The sequence below is a fragment of the Schistocerca cancellata genome, chromosome 6, assembly GCF_023864275.1.
Source record: "Schistocerca cancellata isolate TAMUIC-IGC-003103 chromosome 6, iqSchCanc2.1, whole genome shotgun sequence".
NCBI lineage: Eukaryota > Metazoa > Arthropoda > Insecta > Orthoptera > Acrididae > Schistocerca > Schistocerca cancellata.
Window position 1 is genome coordinate 113,247,210 of NC_064631.1, and position 19,221 is coordinate 113,266,430.

Below are 19,221 nucleotides of genomic sequence, written 5' to 3' on the forward strand. Positions count from 1 at the left end.
TAAAATTATGTGCTAAATTGGGACTCTCAACTCCCATCTCTATCCCACAGAGCAGCAAACTACCAATCACACTATTTGTGCATACCTCACAGACTGACCCAGTTTTAACTTCTCAAATATCTTCACCCTCCATAACTTCCTAGCTTACTTTAATAAAATTTTGGCTTATTTAATCAGTGTTAAACATAGCAGTTTTCAAAAAAAAAAACTAACAATGTTATAAATACCTCTCAATATTTATTCATTTATTTTGATAAACTACAAAACTAAGATTGTACTACATGTCTGTACATACCTGTTAATGTTTTCATTTCTTGAAGTGTTTCAGATTTTATTATTACAGTAGTGAAGTTCTTGATATTGAATATTGTGACACAGTTATGTTGTGTGAAATTAATTAGTTCAGGAGATATCATGATTTGAAGGTCCCTATGCAAAAATCTAAAACACAAAATTTAATCTTTAGGACCAACTAACTATACAGTTTTGTAAACCTATCTTAAAAGTTATAATAACTAAGATCCAATTTTAAGACAACATTCAGTCTTATACTGCACCGCATTTCTGAAATCTGTTCTGGTACTCCTGCAGCCCAAGATTTGCCCAGCATAATGATATTTTTAAATTTGCCACACTTGTTATTTTAAGTTGATGTATTTTAGGGGACATATTCTATATTTACGGCTGAAAGCAAGGGGAAACTACAGCCGTAATTTTTCCCAAGGCATGCAGCTTTACTGTGTGGTTAAATGATGATGGTGTCCTCTTGGGTAAAATATTCCGGAGGTAAAATAGTCCCCCATTCGGATCGCCGGGCAGGGACTACTCAAGAGGACGTTGTTATCAGGAGAAAGAAACCTGGCGTTCTACGGAACGGAGCATGGAATGTCAGATCCCTTAATCGGGCAGGTAGGTTAGAAAATCTAAAAAGGGAAATGGATAGGTTACAAGTTAGATATAGTGGGAATTAGAGAAGTTCGGTGGCAGAAGGAACAAGACTTTTGGTCAGGTGAATACAGGGTTATAAATACAAAATCAAATAGGGGTAATGCAGGAGTAGGTTTAATAATGAATAAAAAAATAGAAGTGCGGGTAAGCTACTACAAACAGCATATTGAACGCATTATTGTGGCCAAGATAGATACGAAGCCCACGCCTACTACGGAAGTACAAGTTTATAAGCCAACTACCTCTGCAGATGATGAAGAAATTGATGAAATGTATGATGAGATACAAGAAATTATTCAGGTAGTGAAGGGAGACGAAAATTTAATAGTCATGGGTGACTGGAATTCGAGAGTAGGAAAAGGGAGAGAAGGAAACATAGCAGGTGAATATGGATTGGGGCTAAGAAATGAAAGAGGAAGCCGTCTGGTAAAATTTTGCACAGAGCATAACTTAATCATAGCTAACACTTGGTTCAAGAATCATAAAAGAAGGTTGTATACATGGAAGAATCCTGGAGATACTAAAAGGTATCAGATAGATTATATAATGGTAAGACAGATATTTAGGAACCAGTTTTTAAATTGTAGGACATTTTCAGGGGCAGATGTGGACTCTGACCACAATCTATTGGTTAAGAACTGTAGATTAAAACTGAAGAAACTGCAAAAAGGTGGGAATTTAAGGAGATGGGACCTGGATAAACTGACTAAAGCAGAGGTTGTACAGAGTTTCAGGGAGAGCATAAGAGAACAATTGACAGGACTGGGGGAAAGAAACACAGTAGAAGAAGAATGGGTAGCTCTGAGGGATGAAGTAGTGAAGGCAGCAGAGGATCAAGTAGGTAAAAAGACGAGGGCTAGTAGAAATCCTTGGGTAACAGAAGAAATATTGAACTTAATTGATGAAAGGAGAAAATATAAAAATGCAGTAAATGAAGCAGGCAAAAGAGGAATAGAAACATCTCAAAAATGAGATCGACGGGGACAGCAAAATGGCTAAGCAGGGATGGCTAGAGGACAAATGTAAGGATGTAGAGGCTTATCTCACTAGGGGCAAGATAGATACTGCCTACAGGAAAATTAAAGAGACCTTTGGAGAAAAGAGAGCCACTTGTATGTATATCAAGATCTCAGATGGAAACCCAGTTCTAAGCAAAGAAGGGAAAGCAGAAAGGTGGAAGGAGTATATAGAGGGTCTATACAAGGGCGATGTATTCGAGGACAATATTAGGGAAATTGAGGAGGATGTACATGAAGATGAAATGGGAGATACAATACTGCATGAAGAGTCTGACAGAGCGCTGAAAGACCTGAGTCGAAACGAGGCCCAGGAGTAGACAACATTCCATTAGAACTACTGATGGCCCTGGGAGAGCCAGTCCTGACAAAACTCTACCATCTGGTGAGCAAGATGTATGAGACAGGCGAAATACCCTTAGACTTCCAGAAGAATATAATTCTTCCAATCCCAAAGAAGCAAGTGTTGACAGCTGTGAAAATTACCAAACTATCAGTTTAATAAGTCACAGCTGCAAAATACTAACGTGAATTCTTTAGAGACGAATGGAAAAACTGGTAGAAGCCGAACTCGGGGAAGATCAGTTTTGATGCCGTAGAAATGTTGGAACATGTGAGGCAATACTGACCTTATGACTTATCTTAGAAGAAAGATTAAGGAAAGGCAAACCTACGTTTCTAGCATTTGTAGATTTAGAGAAAGCTTAAGATACAGGGAGCGAAAGGCTATTTACAATTTATACAGAAACCAGATGGCAGTTATAAGAGTCGAGGGGCACGAAAGGAAAGCAGTGGTTTGGAAGGGAGTGAGACAGGGTTGTAGCCTCTCCCCAATGTTATTCAATCTGTATATTGAGCAAGCATTAAAGGAAACAAAAGAAAAATTCGGAGTAGGTATTAAAATCCATGGAGAAGAAATAAAAACTTTGAGGTTCGCCAATGACATTGTAATTCTCTCAGAGACAGCAAAGGAATTGGAAGAGCAGTTAAACGGAATGGACAGTGTCTTGAAAGGAGGATATAAGATGAACATCAACAAAAGCAAAACGAGGGTAATGGAATGTAGTCGAATTAAGTCGGATGATGCTGAGGGAATTAGATTAGGAAATGAGACACTTAAAGTAGTAAAGGAGTTTTGCTATTTGGGGAGCAAAGTAACTGATGATGGTTGAAGTAGAGAGGATATAAAATGTAGACTGGCAATGGCAAGGAAAGCGTTTCTGAAGAAGAGAAATTTGTTAACATCGAGTATAGATTTAAGTGTCAGGAAGTCATTTCTGAAAGTGTTTGTATAGCCATGTATGGGAGTGAAACATGGACGATAAATAGTTTGGACAAGAAGAGAATAGAAGCTTTCGAAATTTGGTGCTACAGAAGAATGCTGAAGATTAGATGGGGAGATCACATAACTTGAGGTATTGAGTAGAATTGGAGAGAAGAGAAATTTGTGGCACAACTTGACAAGAAGAAGGGACCGGTTGGTAGGAAATGTTCCGAGGCATCAGGGGATCACAAATTTAGCATTAGAGGGCAGCGTGGAGGGTAAAAATCGTAGAGGGAGACCGAGAGATGACTACACTAAGCAGATTCAGAAGGCTGTAGGTTGCAGTAGGTACTGGGAGATGAAGAAGCTTGCACAGGATAGAGTAGCATGGAGAGCTGCATCAAACCAGTCTCAGGAGTGAAGACCACAACAACATTTTTAATTTAAACTTGCTGCTGTGTTGAAATTTGGGGTAACATGATTGTGAATGAACTTGAGATGTCAAAAAAGTTATGCCTAGGTTTACAGCAAATACTACAATACAAATTACTTTATACGTGAAATTATTAGACTTGAAAGCCTGGTATGACTGACTTTACAGTGTTCACTTTTTGACATCATTATTCAATGTACCAGTTACCTATAATTGATGAATAACATGAAGTTGTTAATTGCTGCTAGTAGTGAAAAACTGCGGTAATAAGAGAAATGTTTCAATGGAAGGGAATTGGTTGTAGAAAATTTATACAGAACTTTATATTCCAATTTATAGCTGTACACTTCTTGTATACTATAACATTGTTTTTTACCTTGCTTGACATTATGCAACTAGGAAAAATATATTTCTCTACCACATCATAGATTCCCTATCAAAACTGTAGCAGGAAATACAATGATGGCTCCTTTCTCTTCATGTATATTGTGACTGTTGTTGGTTTTTTTTTAATGTTGCACAGCAACTGCTTATACTGTGCTCCACTTTTATCAGAGCAATGGCCTGAGCCATCCTACTTAATACACACAATTCCTTTCAATTCTTTCTTTTTTCTTTCAGTTCATCACCAAAAATGATACTTGCGTAGAACCTATCTGTGATCTGCGGTTCTCTCCAACCACCAGCATTTTGTTCATCATATATTACTTCACTGTGCTCACTACTGTAATCATTCACAAAAATCAGCATCATTTTGCCTAGATCATTTTTTCCCCAGCATGTCACATCACTCAAACTATGAAGTTTCTCAATGCGCACACATTGATGTAAACACCACGTCACTGATGACAGTTTTCCAGTCACTGCAAAATAGTAATAAAACTGACATGCTCATGTTAGAAATAAAGCACATCTAGTGGAATTCTTGAAAATCTACGGTAAATAAATGGTACATGAATTCAGTATCACAACAACAAAGTGCTTGTGCCATGGTACGAAGATTTTAGGCACGAGAGTTCTAGGAGCAAGAGGGAAATGAGAGGGGTGGGGGCGGTGGCAGCTGCAGTAGCAGAACCACATCTGTAAAATTAAGAAGCCCCTCTTGATGGTACATGGGACCGCAGAGCATCAAAGATGCATAGTGCATGACTGACTACAAAATTTGTTCTACTTATGAACTGATGAATGCTCACACCAATCTGGATACAATATACAAGTTAAATTATGTACCTTGAAAGCTGATTTTTTCGCAGGACAGGAGATCAAAGATACTGTCATACAGTCTTTTCTCTTCCTCACGTTTCTGGTCAATATCTTGGAGGGCGTCCATAACTTCTGCTCCTGAGCGATGTGGGTGAGTGCAAGTTGCCTCATGTGAGCTCTCTTCATGAAATGGACCTCGCCAAGGGCAACCTATACGACTGTACTTGCAATTTGTGATTCTGAAACAGGCAGATATATCTAACTTTTTCTTTTAAATTATTAACATTTCAAGAGTAATACTGATAAATCAACTGTCACAGAACTTTAAAATACGCAAAATTGAATGATAGGAAAAGATAAAATTATGTTTATATTCTTGTAAGAAAATAAAATACAAATTGCTAAAATACTGCCTACTGCAACTGATATACTCCTGAGATCAAATTCCAGCTGGTCATTACATTATAGCATCAACCTAACTTTGTTCTTTATTGTGATAAATAAATACATCGCTGTCGTGTGGTTGGTTTTACAAGCTACTGAATGTGAGTTCCAACTTTGATCTCTCCTAATGATGCGATCGTCTCCTTATCAAAGTTACAGTAAGCAAGGAGAGTTACAGAGGGGCAAATAAAATCTCCAGAATGTAGGCACTCTACAGCAGGGAGTGCATGGTATTGAAACATCATGGAAGATTCAAACTGTGTTAGATGGGATTCAAACAAAGAAAATTAGCTTTTATGAGCAATGCTCACACTGATCTCAGCAACTGAACTATCTGGACATACTCATGAAACACACTCCCAGTTTTACTTCTGCTGGAGAAGAGGCAATGCCAGAAAAGAAGCTGTGAGGTTGGGTTCTACCTCAATAGCTCAGTTGAAAGCATTACCTGTGAGTCATAGTTTTCCTGGTTGAAGTCTCTGTCTGCACACAGTTTTAATCTGTCAGAAAGTCATAAAAACTCATTGTTGTCTAATTGGTAGGCTTACTTGTCACCCTTGTTGTATGAAACTGATCACAAAATTATTTTTTCAAGACTCTCATGGTAGAAAGACTATGTGATAAACACACTAGAAGCTGAATGTTATGAGAAATGGAAAGATCCACTCCACTATCATATCATGGATATAGTCCATGACAACAGCTAGTGACTACTTTAACTTGCAAGTGTACTTGAAATCCAAAGATGTTGTTATGCTCTTAGATTAATCAATATATCTGAGAACTAAGTTTCTGGTGTTGCATTAGCATTTCACTTTGAATATCGGTAAAGTGGAACTACATTTAAAAATGGAAAAACACACTGCATTGCCAGCAGCCATCCCAGCGAGACCCACTGGGGACTGGCCAGCACCGTGAGCTGCATCATCGCCAGTGCTGTCACTGTAGCAGTGATGGACAAAATACTGGAAATTCTGGAGATGATCATGAGCATGGTCTGTCCTCAATAAACTGAGGCTAAAGCACATTTACTTGAACAGAAGATGATCAAGAAAAGTGGCGAGCTGGAATGACAGCATATATACAGTAATCTCAGACTGTTCAGGACTCCAGGGAAAAGCACAAAGAACATAAAGGAGTAGTGATGACTCTTAAATATAGACAACCTTCTACATGAATATTAATCAGTTTTCTGCACACACAGCATCACAACATCTGCTTTCATAAAAGTAACAGATGACCTGAAGCTTACCACAGATAGACAAGAGAACTATCATTTGACTCTTACACTTCAGAGCAAAGCATTTGACACCGTTGACTTAGAAATTTTATTTGTTACACTTGACAATCTAAATTTCTCTCCAAGTTCAATGCAACAGTTTCACTCATAGCTGACACATCAGCAGCAATGCATCATATCTGGTACCATAAAGTCAGATTGTTTGGTAAAATACTTAACTTGACAAGCAGTATTTAGTAATACTTTATTCATGGCCATTTCATAAAATAAAACTGGTACAGAAGCAATGAAGAAATTTTATGAAATATTGTAACTATTTAGGTCAAAGCATATGTCCTAAACATTATATCCAAGATAAATAATAATAATTTTAATAAGTAATCTTCATTATGCTGCTAAAGCTTCCATTCAGCCTAACATTTTTAATTTTTTTTTTATTTTAATACGTGGTTTTGTTCTTATACAGGGTGAGACAAATAAAAGTGGCCCAGACGAGTGGATATGACTGGACATGAATGTATGCACATAACCACACCCTGTGGTGTGCACACCACGTGTATGTCTGCCACTTGATCCACTCCAGTTCAGAGCATAGTATGGGCTGTGCCAGTATCAGTGGAGCACTCAATGGTACTCACAGTGGAGCAGCAGGTGTTTGTAATGCAAAGTTATGTGGCAACAAAGCCATGGAAATGGTGTGGTCAGTTGTTTGCTGGGAAGTGTAATAGTGTCAAAATGCCAGCAAAGAGTGCCATGCAAAGCTTAGTCCAAAAACAGCTTCAAATAAAATCCGTTTTGAAAAAAATAAAAAAAAACATCCTGAAACATGCCCACACATTGGACACTGTGGCTGTGGTTCACCAGAAAATGCTTCAGACTCCTACCAAATCAATCTGACACCTGTCGCAAGAGACCAGCATATCACATCTATCGTGCAGACGAATACTCCACCTAGACCTGCACGTGCATTCCTACCGTGCATTTGTCGTTCGTGCATTAAAACTAGCAGATGCTGTTCATTGAAATAACAATGAATGTCTTGGATGTGTATCTATTTTTTATTTCTGATAAAGCCTGGTTTCACCTGAGTGGTTACGTCAACTCACAGAATCACAGGTTCTGGGTAGCGGAGAACCCATATAACCTCCACAAAACACCATTGCATAATCAAAGGGTTGGGGTTTGGTGTGCAATGTCTGCACACAGCATTATTGGTCCCATCTTCTTTCACCAGACTCTGATTTTGACACATTGCCATGGCAAAATTTTGAAACCATTTGTTGCAGCATTAATGGAGGGCGAAAAGCCCTACAGTTACTTCCAACAAAATGGAGCAAATGCCCATACAGCCTGACAGTTTTTAGCAGAGGTCATTATGGTCGTGGCCTAGCTTGCCACTTAATGATCTGATCTGTCAGTGTGTTACTACTTTGTGTGGAGAACTCTCATGTCTGAGGTGTATCACAACAATCATCAGTCTTCTAGAACTGCAGCAGAACATTAATGATGAGACTGCAGCTATTCCAGCCATCCAGCAATGATCTGCCTTCAGCAACTTGCTGTCCAGAGGCCAAAATTGCCAAGAGATGAATTGTAGTTACTTTCAACATCTGTTATTGTCAGATTAGTATTATATTTTGTGTCATCTGTTGTGTCTTTGTACCCTGGAACTCTGTTCTCTGGGCCACTTTTATTTGCCCCCACTTTTATTTGCCCCACAATGTATTACAAAAATGTAAGTATTCTAGTCATAGTCTAATGACATTCTATAATAGTATATTACACTTAAAAAAAAAAAAAAGAAAACCAAAGCACTGCATGCAGATCCCTGGCTAGCATTAAGCAGGAAACAGGCACATAAAGAAGAACTAGAATATAGCAGTTTAGCCGTTGGTCATAGGATACAGACAAATAGCTAATTAATCCACTGCTCAGTAGCATCCCTATATAGTGGCATTACTTGTTACTGCCTGGGTCCATGTAGAGGAACATCTGGTATGTGGGAAATACCAAAGATGTACATTTTAATTAAATGAAACAGTACAAAATTAATCAACATTACCATATTTACTCGAATCTAAGCCGCACCTGAAAAATGAGACTCGAAATCAAGGAAAAAAAATTTTCCCGAATCTAAGCCGCACCTGAAATTTGAGACTCTAAATTCAAGGGGAGAGAAAAGTTTTAGGCCGCACCTCCAGATCGAAACAAAGTTGGTCCATTGTAATATGAGACACAATTTAGGTCGAATGAATGACGACACAGCTGCAGTAGTTTGGTTCGAGTCGTAAGCTTAGCAGTTAAGCTTTACCAGGTAGCCATTGCTATGCGTCAGGCGCTCCGTCCGTATTTATACGGGTGCCCTTCCTTTTTCACGTGCTTCGTCTGGTTTAATTTGATTGCTTATTTTTCTTTGATCTGATAAGTGCCGTTCTCTTTGTTATAGGTGTTTACGTCACTGTAGGCTGAAAATGCATTACTGTACTGTGTCATGCATTGTTTGTCGCATTCTAATAATGAATGTTTACGGCCTGTCGCCGCTTGCGGCACGGCTTGCTTTTGTGCACGCTACCGCCGCTTTAAAAAAGAAAAAAAAAAAAAAAAAAGAGAGAGAGAGAGAGAGAGAGAAACAATGGCAAGAGACTGCTATTTGTTGTTACTCTCACTGCTGCTTTCTTTGATAATGATCAACAAGAACCCAGTAATAGACTGTGTATGATAGAAGATGGTCTGAACGAGAGTTTAGGGAAAATTTTTCTCCGTTTGAAAATCTCTGCAGACGCCTCTTCAGTACATTACATTCTGCACAGAAATTAGAGTCATCTTAGATTTTAAAATCTAGTCAATTGCCGTGCTTCATTTCTGACTGTATCACTATTAGGCATAAGCATAATACGAATATAAACATGACATTATATGCATATTCTTCCGCGTTTGCGGTTGTCTCACTCTAGTTTCGTAGTTTATTAGGCAGACGGGATTTAAATGAGATAGCAGCAAACATGGAACAATACATGGCAAAATGTTTATATTTGTATTATTCTTATGGTGAAGAGAATACTGCATGTGATTGACAATTCATAAAAGTTCCTATTAGTAACCATCTCTTCTCACAGGTGGGAAAAAATTCAGAACGTAGAGTTGGCCATATTGACAAACATCCCGAATAGTCTTGCCAGTTGGCGTAGTAAATTGAAATGCTGCTACATGCGAAGATGAACAATATGGAATTTGTATTTACTTCGTTGGATAATGTATGAAAATGTAGTGGTCGAAACTTGAGGTGGAGAAAAAAGCTCGTCTTCCATCTTTTTTTTTTAAATTTATTTACTGGCGCAGAGGTTTTAACGCCAGTATTTATCTTTGTGCCTACAAAGCATGCCTATGTAGAGCCACATATATTCGACGGCAGAAGTTAGTTGTGGCGGCACCTACCAACATTTTTCAGAACTTCTGCTTACTTTGCACTCGATTCTAAGCCGCAGGCGGTTTTTTGGATTACAAAAACCGGAAAAAAAGTGCGGCTTAGATTCGAGTAAATACGGTATGAACTTATATATAATATTGTAGTTCTAGTTTAAACCATATTATAAAGGAAATATTTGCTATAAGAATACCTTTGAAAAACATTCTTACAACAAAAAGCCATAAAGTTTCAACTATTACCTCAAAAAATAATGTCGGTAATAATTTTTTGTTTGCAGATAGAAGCCTTGAGTTGCAGTACGTTCCAAAATAATGACACTACATTACCTTAGCATGCTGCTAGAGGAGCACAGCCATTGATGAAAGGGAATATGGTGTGGTAACTTGTTTTTGGCAGCAGCAGAAATATTGCAGCTGCATCAGGGCAATCTAGGTCACTTCTTTAGCCAACTGGACTGGCCTGACACAGCTGCAAAATTTCTGATGCTGCCAAAGATGAATTACTGCATGATACTCCACTTGATCACTGGAGTGTATAATTTTTTTTTTTTTTTGGCTCCATTAGCAGTGTGCTATATTACTGTGGTGTGAGGATTATAATATGTACCAGAACTGCAGGCATGTACTGGAAAGCATTCAAAAACTTTAATAACATTTTTTTCTGTTTTTCTTTTCAAATTGAGGTGATAATTAAAACTTCATGATTCCCCTTTGTAAGTGTGTTTCCAAATGTATCATTAAAGTTATCTCTCATAAAAATAATAAAAATAAATGACTGAACATACTCTCAAACTATGTTACATGAAGGTAATTAAAACTGTGTAGACATGAAATCATCTATGATATTTCTACCTTTACTAATACTGCACCCACTAAGTATTTGCAGAAGTTGTTGATAGCAAGGAATTTATAATCTTGCTTTCGAGGGAATAAATGATGGCAATGACAAAGGACATTAACGTGTATATGTACTGTAAAACAGATCATGGAATAGTTCTCTAACCCTGTATGTAAAACTTGGATATTCTGCTGCCAACATCATTTCCGAGGACTGGCCACCAGAGGCCACATGTGGTGGGTCACATGACTGGTACACATGGCATAGCATCCGCCGCACCACTTACCGGAGCCCTCCTCTTTGTGGATTGTTTCTATGTCTGTGTCTATGTTCTCAGCTGTTGTTCATTTGTATGTACAAGAAACATTGGTTCATTGTGGCCATTCTACTGTTTGTGTCTTACAGTATGATACAACTGGCGAGGAGCATGGTGTTCACTTCCATGTGCTCAGTCTGTCTTGTTCCTTTGGTTCTTCTGCCTGCAGAGGCAGTGCTCCAATCTCCCCTTGAGCAGCAGCAGGCTCTTAATGTTGCTATCATGAACTTGTCTGCCACACTGACTATGCAGGCTTCCCTGCCATCAACATATCTGCTGCTGCTTCCCCCTAACGAAGATGCAGCCAAAGACTGGGAGGAGTACGAAAAGCAGCATCGGCAACACTTCCTCGCTTTTGGTGTCACTGATGCAAATGTGTAAGGCCTTTTTCATCTCTAGGATTTCTCCTCAGATCTATCAGTTGTCGTGCCAGTTAGTCCCATTCCAGAAATCGGCATCACTTTTGTTCGATGGAATGTGTATGTTGTTGTCAAATTATCACCATAAATGCAAGCATGTCATTGCAGCACACATTGAGTTCTATTGTTGTCATAAGCAGCCCCACCAGTTCTATTGGGCCTGGGCGCCCAATCTCCGCTGCCTCAGTCACAAATATGAGTTTGTTACCAATTCTTATAACTCATATGCTGAGTCTATGGTCTGTGATACAATCATTCAGTTGGCCCTGGACAAGGAGGTGCATCCATGCACACTATGGTGCATTGGCTGAAGTGTTAAATATTGCTCAATCTTTTGACATCTCTCATACTGCTGGTCATCAGTGGTTTGATTTGATATTGCTGTGATGGCTCCTGTTCCTGGTCATCAGGTTTCAGTCAGTTCTTGGGGGCTGAGTCAATGTAGCCGTACAAACGTGAGCCTACGTGGGTGTGGTAGTCGTACAAACGTGGCCTCCATTGCCCACTGGACAATGATATGCCAAACAACCACCACAGCAAATGCAACGCTCCACACTCCTATCTTACCCATATTGTTTCATGCAAAATGACAGGGACGCATGCCCTAAGCATTGGGCAACTTGAAACAATTGTAACAAAAAAGGACATATAGAGTCTGCTTGTCATTTCCCATTCACTTCTGTAGTCATGGACATGGATGTTAACTGTGTGTCTCCAGTGCTTACAAATCATAAATAATTGTTAACTGAACTGAGAGCGACACACAAAGTGTTCCGACTACAAACGGACACATGCAGAATTGACTTTACTGAAATCACAAAATTACATGGGCTTGGGATCTCCAGCATTGTTGCTGGTTACTCAATGTTTGGTGAGTTACAAAAAGCAGCATATTCCAATTTTGAGGCAATTTATGGCTCCCACTATGTATAAATCTGTGGTTTGTTCCTTGACTTTTTTGACATTGGATGATGCTGGTACCACAAAATTGCTGATGCTGGTACCAGATGATGTCTGGAAACTTTCAATGGTTTTGGTTTTTGCATTTCAGATATGGTGCACCTCATTTCAAACCAAGTCCCTTACCAGTAATTAGATTCTCTGTGTTCTCGTGTCTTTTCTCATATGGGTTAGGTTGTGTCACTGATTTAGTAGTGCACATTAACCTGTAACCTTTCAGTGTGTGCCCTATTCCAGTGGCTTTGCGTAATCAAGTGAAATCAGAATTGGACACACTGACATTGTTGGGGACCATACAGCCTGTTGCAAAAAACACAACTGGTCAGATTTGCCTCTGCATCAACTTTAAAGTTTTAGTTAACACTCAATGTATTGTTGATACCTACCCTTTGCTTTGTCCGGATGAGTTATTGGCTAAACTTACTGCGGGGCCAGTTTTTCTTCAAAACTGATTTATCTGAAACCTATTTACAGGTTCTGTTGGATGAGGTGAGGATTCTAAACAACTCCATGTGAATAACATGATTAACATGCACTTCAGGTTGTACAAATATCAACACCTCCCGTTTGTTGTGGCTAGCACCCTGCCAATTTTTCAGCATTTTTGAAGCAACTCACAACGCCTGTTCTGGGTTGCATCAACTATCTAGATGACATTGTTGTGATTCATGCACCCACAGAAGAGCATTTATGTAACTTACACACACTGTTCACAGTATTACATACTGCAGGGCTGAAATGTAACTTGGCCAAGTCACACTTTTCTCAGCCTTCAATTGTGTATTTGGGGTTTGAAGTTCTCAGGACGGCGTTCTTTACATTGTCATGTTGCTGCTGTCACAGGTCTGACTCGCACTACAAATGTCAAAGAACTCTGAGCATTTTAGGTAAACCACCTTTCTTAGTTAAGTACAGGCTGTCACCTGGGATTGTGACACCGGCTGCCCTACAGCAGGATGCGCTCCATCAGGGGCATTGGGAGGGAGGGGGGCATTGCTTACCAAGTCATTGGCTCTTCAGCACGTGTTTTGGCCTGGCATCGACAGTGACACTGTACATCTTGTCGCGGCCTGCTGTCAGTGTGCTGCCCAACGTTGGCGCTGTGGGTGACACTCTCTCCCTGACTGCACCACATCATCCGTGGGAATACGTGGATGTTGATTTTGCAGGACCCTTCCTAAGTTCTCCAAATTCTTACTGGTTGTTGGTTGTCGATACTTCATTAAATTTCCACATGTTATAGGCTGTCTTTTGATGTCAGCAGTGGTTATGATTCAGGTCCTCTCTATATTTTTTTTTCTATTGAAGGAATGCCTTACACACTTGTGACAGACAACAGTCCACAGTTTGTGTCTTAGCTGTTCCACGATTCTTGTCTGCAATTCAAGGTTCAAATGAAGTAGTTTGTCGTAGACTCTTCCATCAACAATGCCTTGATGCACTTCTCGAGTTCCTACAGGTTTATTATGCTGATGGGGATCGAAGCCCGGCTGAGATGCTCCATGGTGACTGGCCATGCACCCTCCTGCAACTGATTACGTCGCCTCGCCAACTCCTGTTGGAGCAACCCTCATCGCACTTCGCTCCTGGCTCCATGGTCTGGGCTTGGAGATTCAGCTGCCAACTGAAGTGGATACTGGCCATGGTCCACAGTTGCTGAGGCATTCCATTTCTGTATGGTGTGCACCAGTGATGGGCTGGTGGCACAACACCATGACCAACTGTGTCCTTGCAACTAGGCAAGGGCCACAAGTCTGCCATCACCGCCTCCACCCTCAGCAACTGTCTGCCCTGCGAGCATCCCTGCTGTGGGGGTGGACCTCCCCTTCTTGTGGATGTTGCTACATCCTGTCTCTCCTCGAGGGTCCAGCCCCCTGGCACCTGCTGCCAGAACTTCCTGCGATGCTTTGCTGCTACCAGTGATTCTGCTGCCAGCTGGGTCAGTGCCTTTGGGTCCTTGAACACCAGTGGCCTCGACCGAGTGGCTGGCACCTTCACTGTCAGCACAGTACAACCATGTCAAGGAACTGGACATCAAGATACTACCAGTGCTCTTGTTACCAGTCCTCTTTAAGGTACTTATGGGGGAGTGGCCGGCATGTGTGTCCACAGACACTTCAGCCCGTACTCCCTGCTTATGTCCTGGAATCTCCTCCTGCCACTGCTGTCATCGCCTCCAGCGTCTGCCGCACAGACTATGGATGTTTAAACAGTCTTTCCGACACCCTTAACAGCAGTGTGCCATTTCTGCACTGTGGAGGGGGATGGGAAAGCGGGGTGCTATAACCCTGCATGTAATATGTGATACTCAGATATACAGCATGGCACCAGGTTGCCAATACGCTAGTATTTGAATATTCTGCAAACGGTATCTGCACGGGCCAGTGACCAGGAGCCACCTGCGTTGGGCCACATGACTTCTGTGTATGATACGACACCCGCCACACAGTCTACCAGATCCCTCCTCTTTAAAAGTGCAGTGCAGCAGGCACTTGCTCACATATTGTGTTCCTACTTACTGCCAGCAAACTGCTTGTATCAATACATGGTTTGTTTCTATGTTTGTGTTTATGTTCTCAACTGTTGCTCGCTTGTATGTGGATGAAGAATAAACTTTGGTTCTTGTTCCCATGCTGCTGTTTGTATTTACAGTAAGATATGAATGCCAAGTTCTTTAACAGATCTTTTCAGAATATTCAAAGATTAACACCACTTTTGTATTCTGAAACTGTCAACCATGTAAACAGGTAGTACCAGAGGGAATTTCTTAACTCATTAGAGAATGCAAATATGAAAAAAACACACATTTATTCATGTCTAAATCAATATGGCATTTCACACACTTTGATATAAAGGTGATATCATGCAGCAGTTTATAAACTGTAATGCAATCTACCCCAACTCTGAAAATCACTGCTCCTGGAGGTGAAGTGTAGCATTCTTTTAATGTGATATGATATCTACATTTACACCTGTTCTCAGCAGAAATGTGTGGCAAAGAGTTTGTTCCACTGTACTAGTTACTAGGGCTTTTTCCTGTTCCAGTCACACATGAAGTGTGGGAAAAATGATGATTGCTTCAACACCTTTGTGTGTATTGTAATTAGTTTAATATTGTGTTTGCAATCCCTGTGAGAGCAATACTTGGGGGGGGGTCCTAGTAGATTAATGGATCCATCTCTTAAAGTTACATCTTCAAATTGTGGAAGTAGGTTTTCATGGGATAGTTTGCATCTATCTTCAAGTGATCTTTGTGACACTCTTCCATGGGTCAAACACAGCTGTACTCATTTATGCTGCCCTTCACATCCCTTCAATTATCGGCTTCTTTGGTACAGATAACATCAATATCTCCTGTTAGTCTTATCTGGTACAGATAAAATACAGTTCGGCAATATTCTAGGATGGGTCACACAATTGTTTTGTAAGCAATTTATTTTGTAGACTGATTGCATTTCCCTTGTATTCTACCAATTATAGGTAGTCTGCCACCTGCTTTACCCACTACTGAGAATGAGTAATCGTTTCATTTTATACCCCTACAAACTGACCCAAGTATTTATATGAGTTGACAGAGTCCCATTGTGACTCAGTGACACTTTAATTTTGTTTTTGTGCACAAGATTACATTTCATTTCAGAATATTTAAAGCGAGTTGCCAATTTTTGCATCACTTTGATTATTATCAAGCTGACAGAATATCTGTGCAGCTTTTCTCATGCAGCACTTCATTAAATATAACTGCAACATGTGCGGAAAGTCAGAGGTTACTATTATTGCCTGTAGGGTCCTTAATATGCAACATGAACAGCAAGGGCCCCCAACAAACTTCCCTGGGACACATCTGAAATTAACTCTACATCTGTCAATGACTTTCCATCCAAGATAACACATGCTGTGTCTCACCCACCAAGAAATCCTCAGTCTTGTCACAAATATCATTTGATACCACATTTGAACATAATTTTGATAATAAGTGTATGTGTGTGGCAACAAGTGAAATGCCTTTTGATCCATGATTTACAGGGTGAGAAATGCACGACTTGTGCTTCACATGATTGATGTTTTCAGAATCTGTGCTGATTGGCATGGAAGAGGTCATTGTGTTTGAGATACCCCATTACATTTGAGGTCAGAATAAGTTTCAAGATACTACAACAGATGACTGCCACAGATACTGGATAGAAGTTATGTGGATCTTCCACTGCCCTTTTGTAGATCTGTGCTTTCTTCCAACAACTGGGCATAGGTTTCTATTTAAAATATCTGTGGTATATTATGGTTACAAGAGATGCTAACTCGGTTGCTGATATGTTACAGTATCTGATAGGTTAACTTTAACTGTTTCTCAATACCACTGACACTAATATCCATTTGAGTCAATTTTGGAGTGGTACAAGAATTGAAATGGGACATCACTCCTGGGTTTTCCTTTGTGAAGGAACATTTGAAAACGAAGTTAAGCATGTCTGCTTTTGCTCTGCTATCCTCCATTTCACTTCAGTTCCTTTCTCGCTCTCAAATGTCTGGCCACTAACTTTGGTGTACTAATAGCTTTTACATACGACCTAATTTCTTTGGGTTTCGTGGAAGATAATTTGATACATTTTGCTAAAGTAGTCCCTGAAGGCTTCAAGCACTGCCATATGGACGGCTAATTCTGCACCTCTCTATTTATAAGCTTATCCTGTGTTTTACACTTTTTATTCAGCAGTCTTAGTTTCTTTAGAAATTACTTTGCAGTGGCTGTATACCATGGACGATTCTTCCCATCAAATTGTTCTCATAGGTCCATATCTGCCCACTGCATGGTCAACTTTTCTTTTAAACTTGAGCCATAGTTCCCGTATCTGCTCCTATCCAGATCTAAAAATTGGTCATATCACACTTCCTTGGGGTACTGCTGAATTTACCTTTTGTCTGTCCATTTTGCTCTGTTAAGAGTGATTGTTGAGTTTTTTCTGCAAGGAAATCTTGCAGCCAGTTGAAAATCTGGTCCGACACTCTGCAAGTTCATTTTTTTTTCTTACTAAACTGCAGTGCAGGACTGTGTCAAATGCCTTCCTGAAGTCTGGGAATATGCTATCAACCTGAATCTATGTTGACTTTTACAGAAGAGAATGCTGTTCTCCAAAAATGTCACAATACACGAGCAAAACACATATCCGTAGTTCTACAACAGATTGGAGTCAGCGATGCTTCTAGTTTTCCAAAAGGCTTTTGACAATGTACCACAGAAGCAGCTTGTAGTAAAATTGCATGCTTATGGAATATCATCTCAGTTATGTGACTGGATTCGTGATTTCCTGTCAGAGGGGTCGCAGTTCGTATTAACTGAAGGAAAGTTATTGAGTAAAACAGAAGCAATTTCTAGCATTCCACAAGATAGTGTTATAGACCACCCGCTCTATATAAACGATTTAGCAGACAATCTGAGCATCCTTTTGATGTTGTTTACAGATGATGCTGTCATTTATCGTCTAGTAGAATCATCATAAGAGCCAAACAAATGGCAAAACAAATATCTGAGTGGTGTGAAAATTATCAACTGGCCCTAAATAATGAAAAGGAATACTCATCCACATTAGTGCTAAAAGGAATCTTAAACTTTGGTTACATGATATATCAGTCAAACCTAAAGGCCCTAAATTCAACCAAATACCTAGGAATTACAATTACGAACAATTTAAATTGGAAAGAACACACAGAAAATATTGTGGGGAAGGCAAACCAAAGACTGTGTTTTATTGGCAGCACACTTAGAAAATGTAACAGATCTACTAAAGAGACCACCTACACTACATTTGTCTGTGCTCTTTTGGAGTATTGCTGCGTGGTCTGGGATCCCTACCAGATAGGATTTACAGAGTACAATGAGAAAGTTCAAAGAAGAGCAGCATGTTTTCTATTATCTCAAAACAGGGGAGAGAGTGTCATGGACATGATACAGGATTTGGGGGTGGACAACATTAAAACAAAGGTGTTTTTCGCTGCAGAGGAATCTTTTCACGAAGTTTCAATCGTCAACTTTCTCCTCCAAATAGGAAAATATATTGACGCCAACCTACAGAGGGAGAAACGATCATCATAATAAAATAAGGGAAATCAGAGCTCACATGGAAAGATATAGGTGTTCGCTTTTCCTGTACGCTGTTTGAGATTGGAATAACACAGAATTATTGTGAAGACGGTTAGACGAACCCTCTGTCAGGCATTTAAGTGTGATTTACAGACTATCCATGTCAATGTAGATCTATCGTTCAACTCTTCTTGACAATGGGAATGACCTGCACACGGCTTCAATGGTATACAATAAACTACTGCTAGTAGAGAAGCAAGTTTTTTTGCACAGAGTCTTACAGGTATCTCATCTGGTGCCAACACCTTTCCAATATTAAGTTTATTTTGTTTTGTTTTATGGTGCAAAAACTGCTACCATTATTCATGCCCATGTCACAATAGCAGAACACGAAGAAGAAAAAGGGGTTAAAAATAATTACACATTAAGCCCATTCGACGGAAGGGAAGACAACTAAAATAATGGACTTCGAGAAAGGTCCCTAAAATATTCTAAATAGGCAACAGAGGTTCTGAACTAAAGACTAAATGCCATTCGCCTTATTGCCAAGTTGAATAAAAAGTTAAACATGGTCAAGAGCCTGGTGTGTAGTTCGCTAAAACATCCAATAACTCAGACGGTAAACATAAATTAGA

General features: G+C 39.7%; 1 protein-coding gene across 1 annotated transcript in view; it reads right to left on the bottom strand.

Moving 5' to 3' along the window:
* LOC126088552 (cysteine and histidine-rich protein 1 homolog) overlaps positions 1-19,221 on the bottom strand; it is a 53,835-nt gene that overhangs the window by 26,453 nt on the left and 8,161 nt on the right. Inside the window, exon 3 of the mRNA XM_049906734.1 lies at positions 4,892-5,103. Coding sequence (XP_049762691.1) covers positions 4,892-5,103 — 212 coding nt within the window. The remainder of the gene's footprint in view (positions 1-4,891; positions 5,104-19,221) is intronic.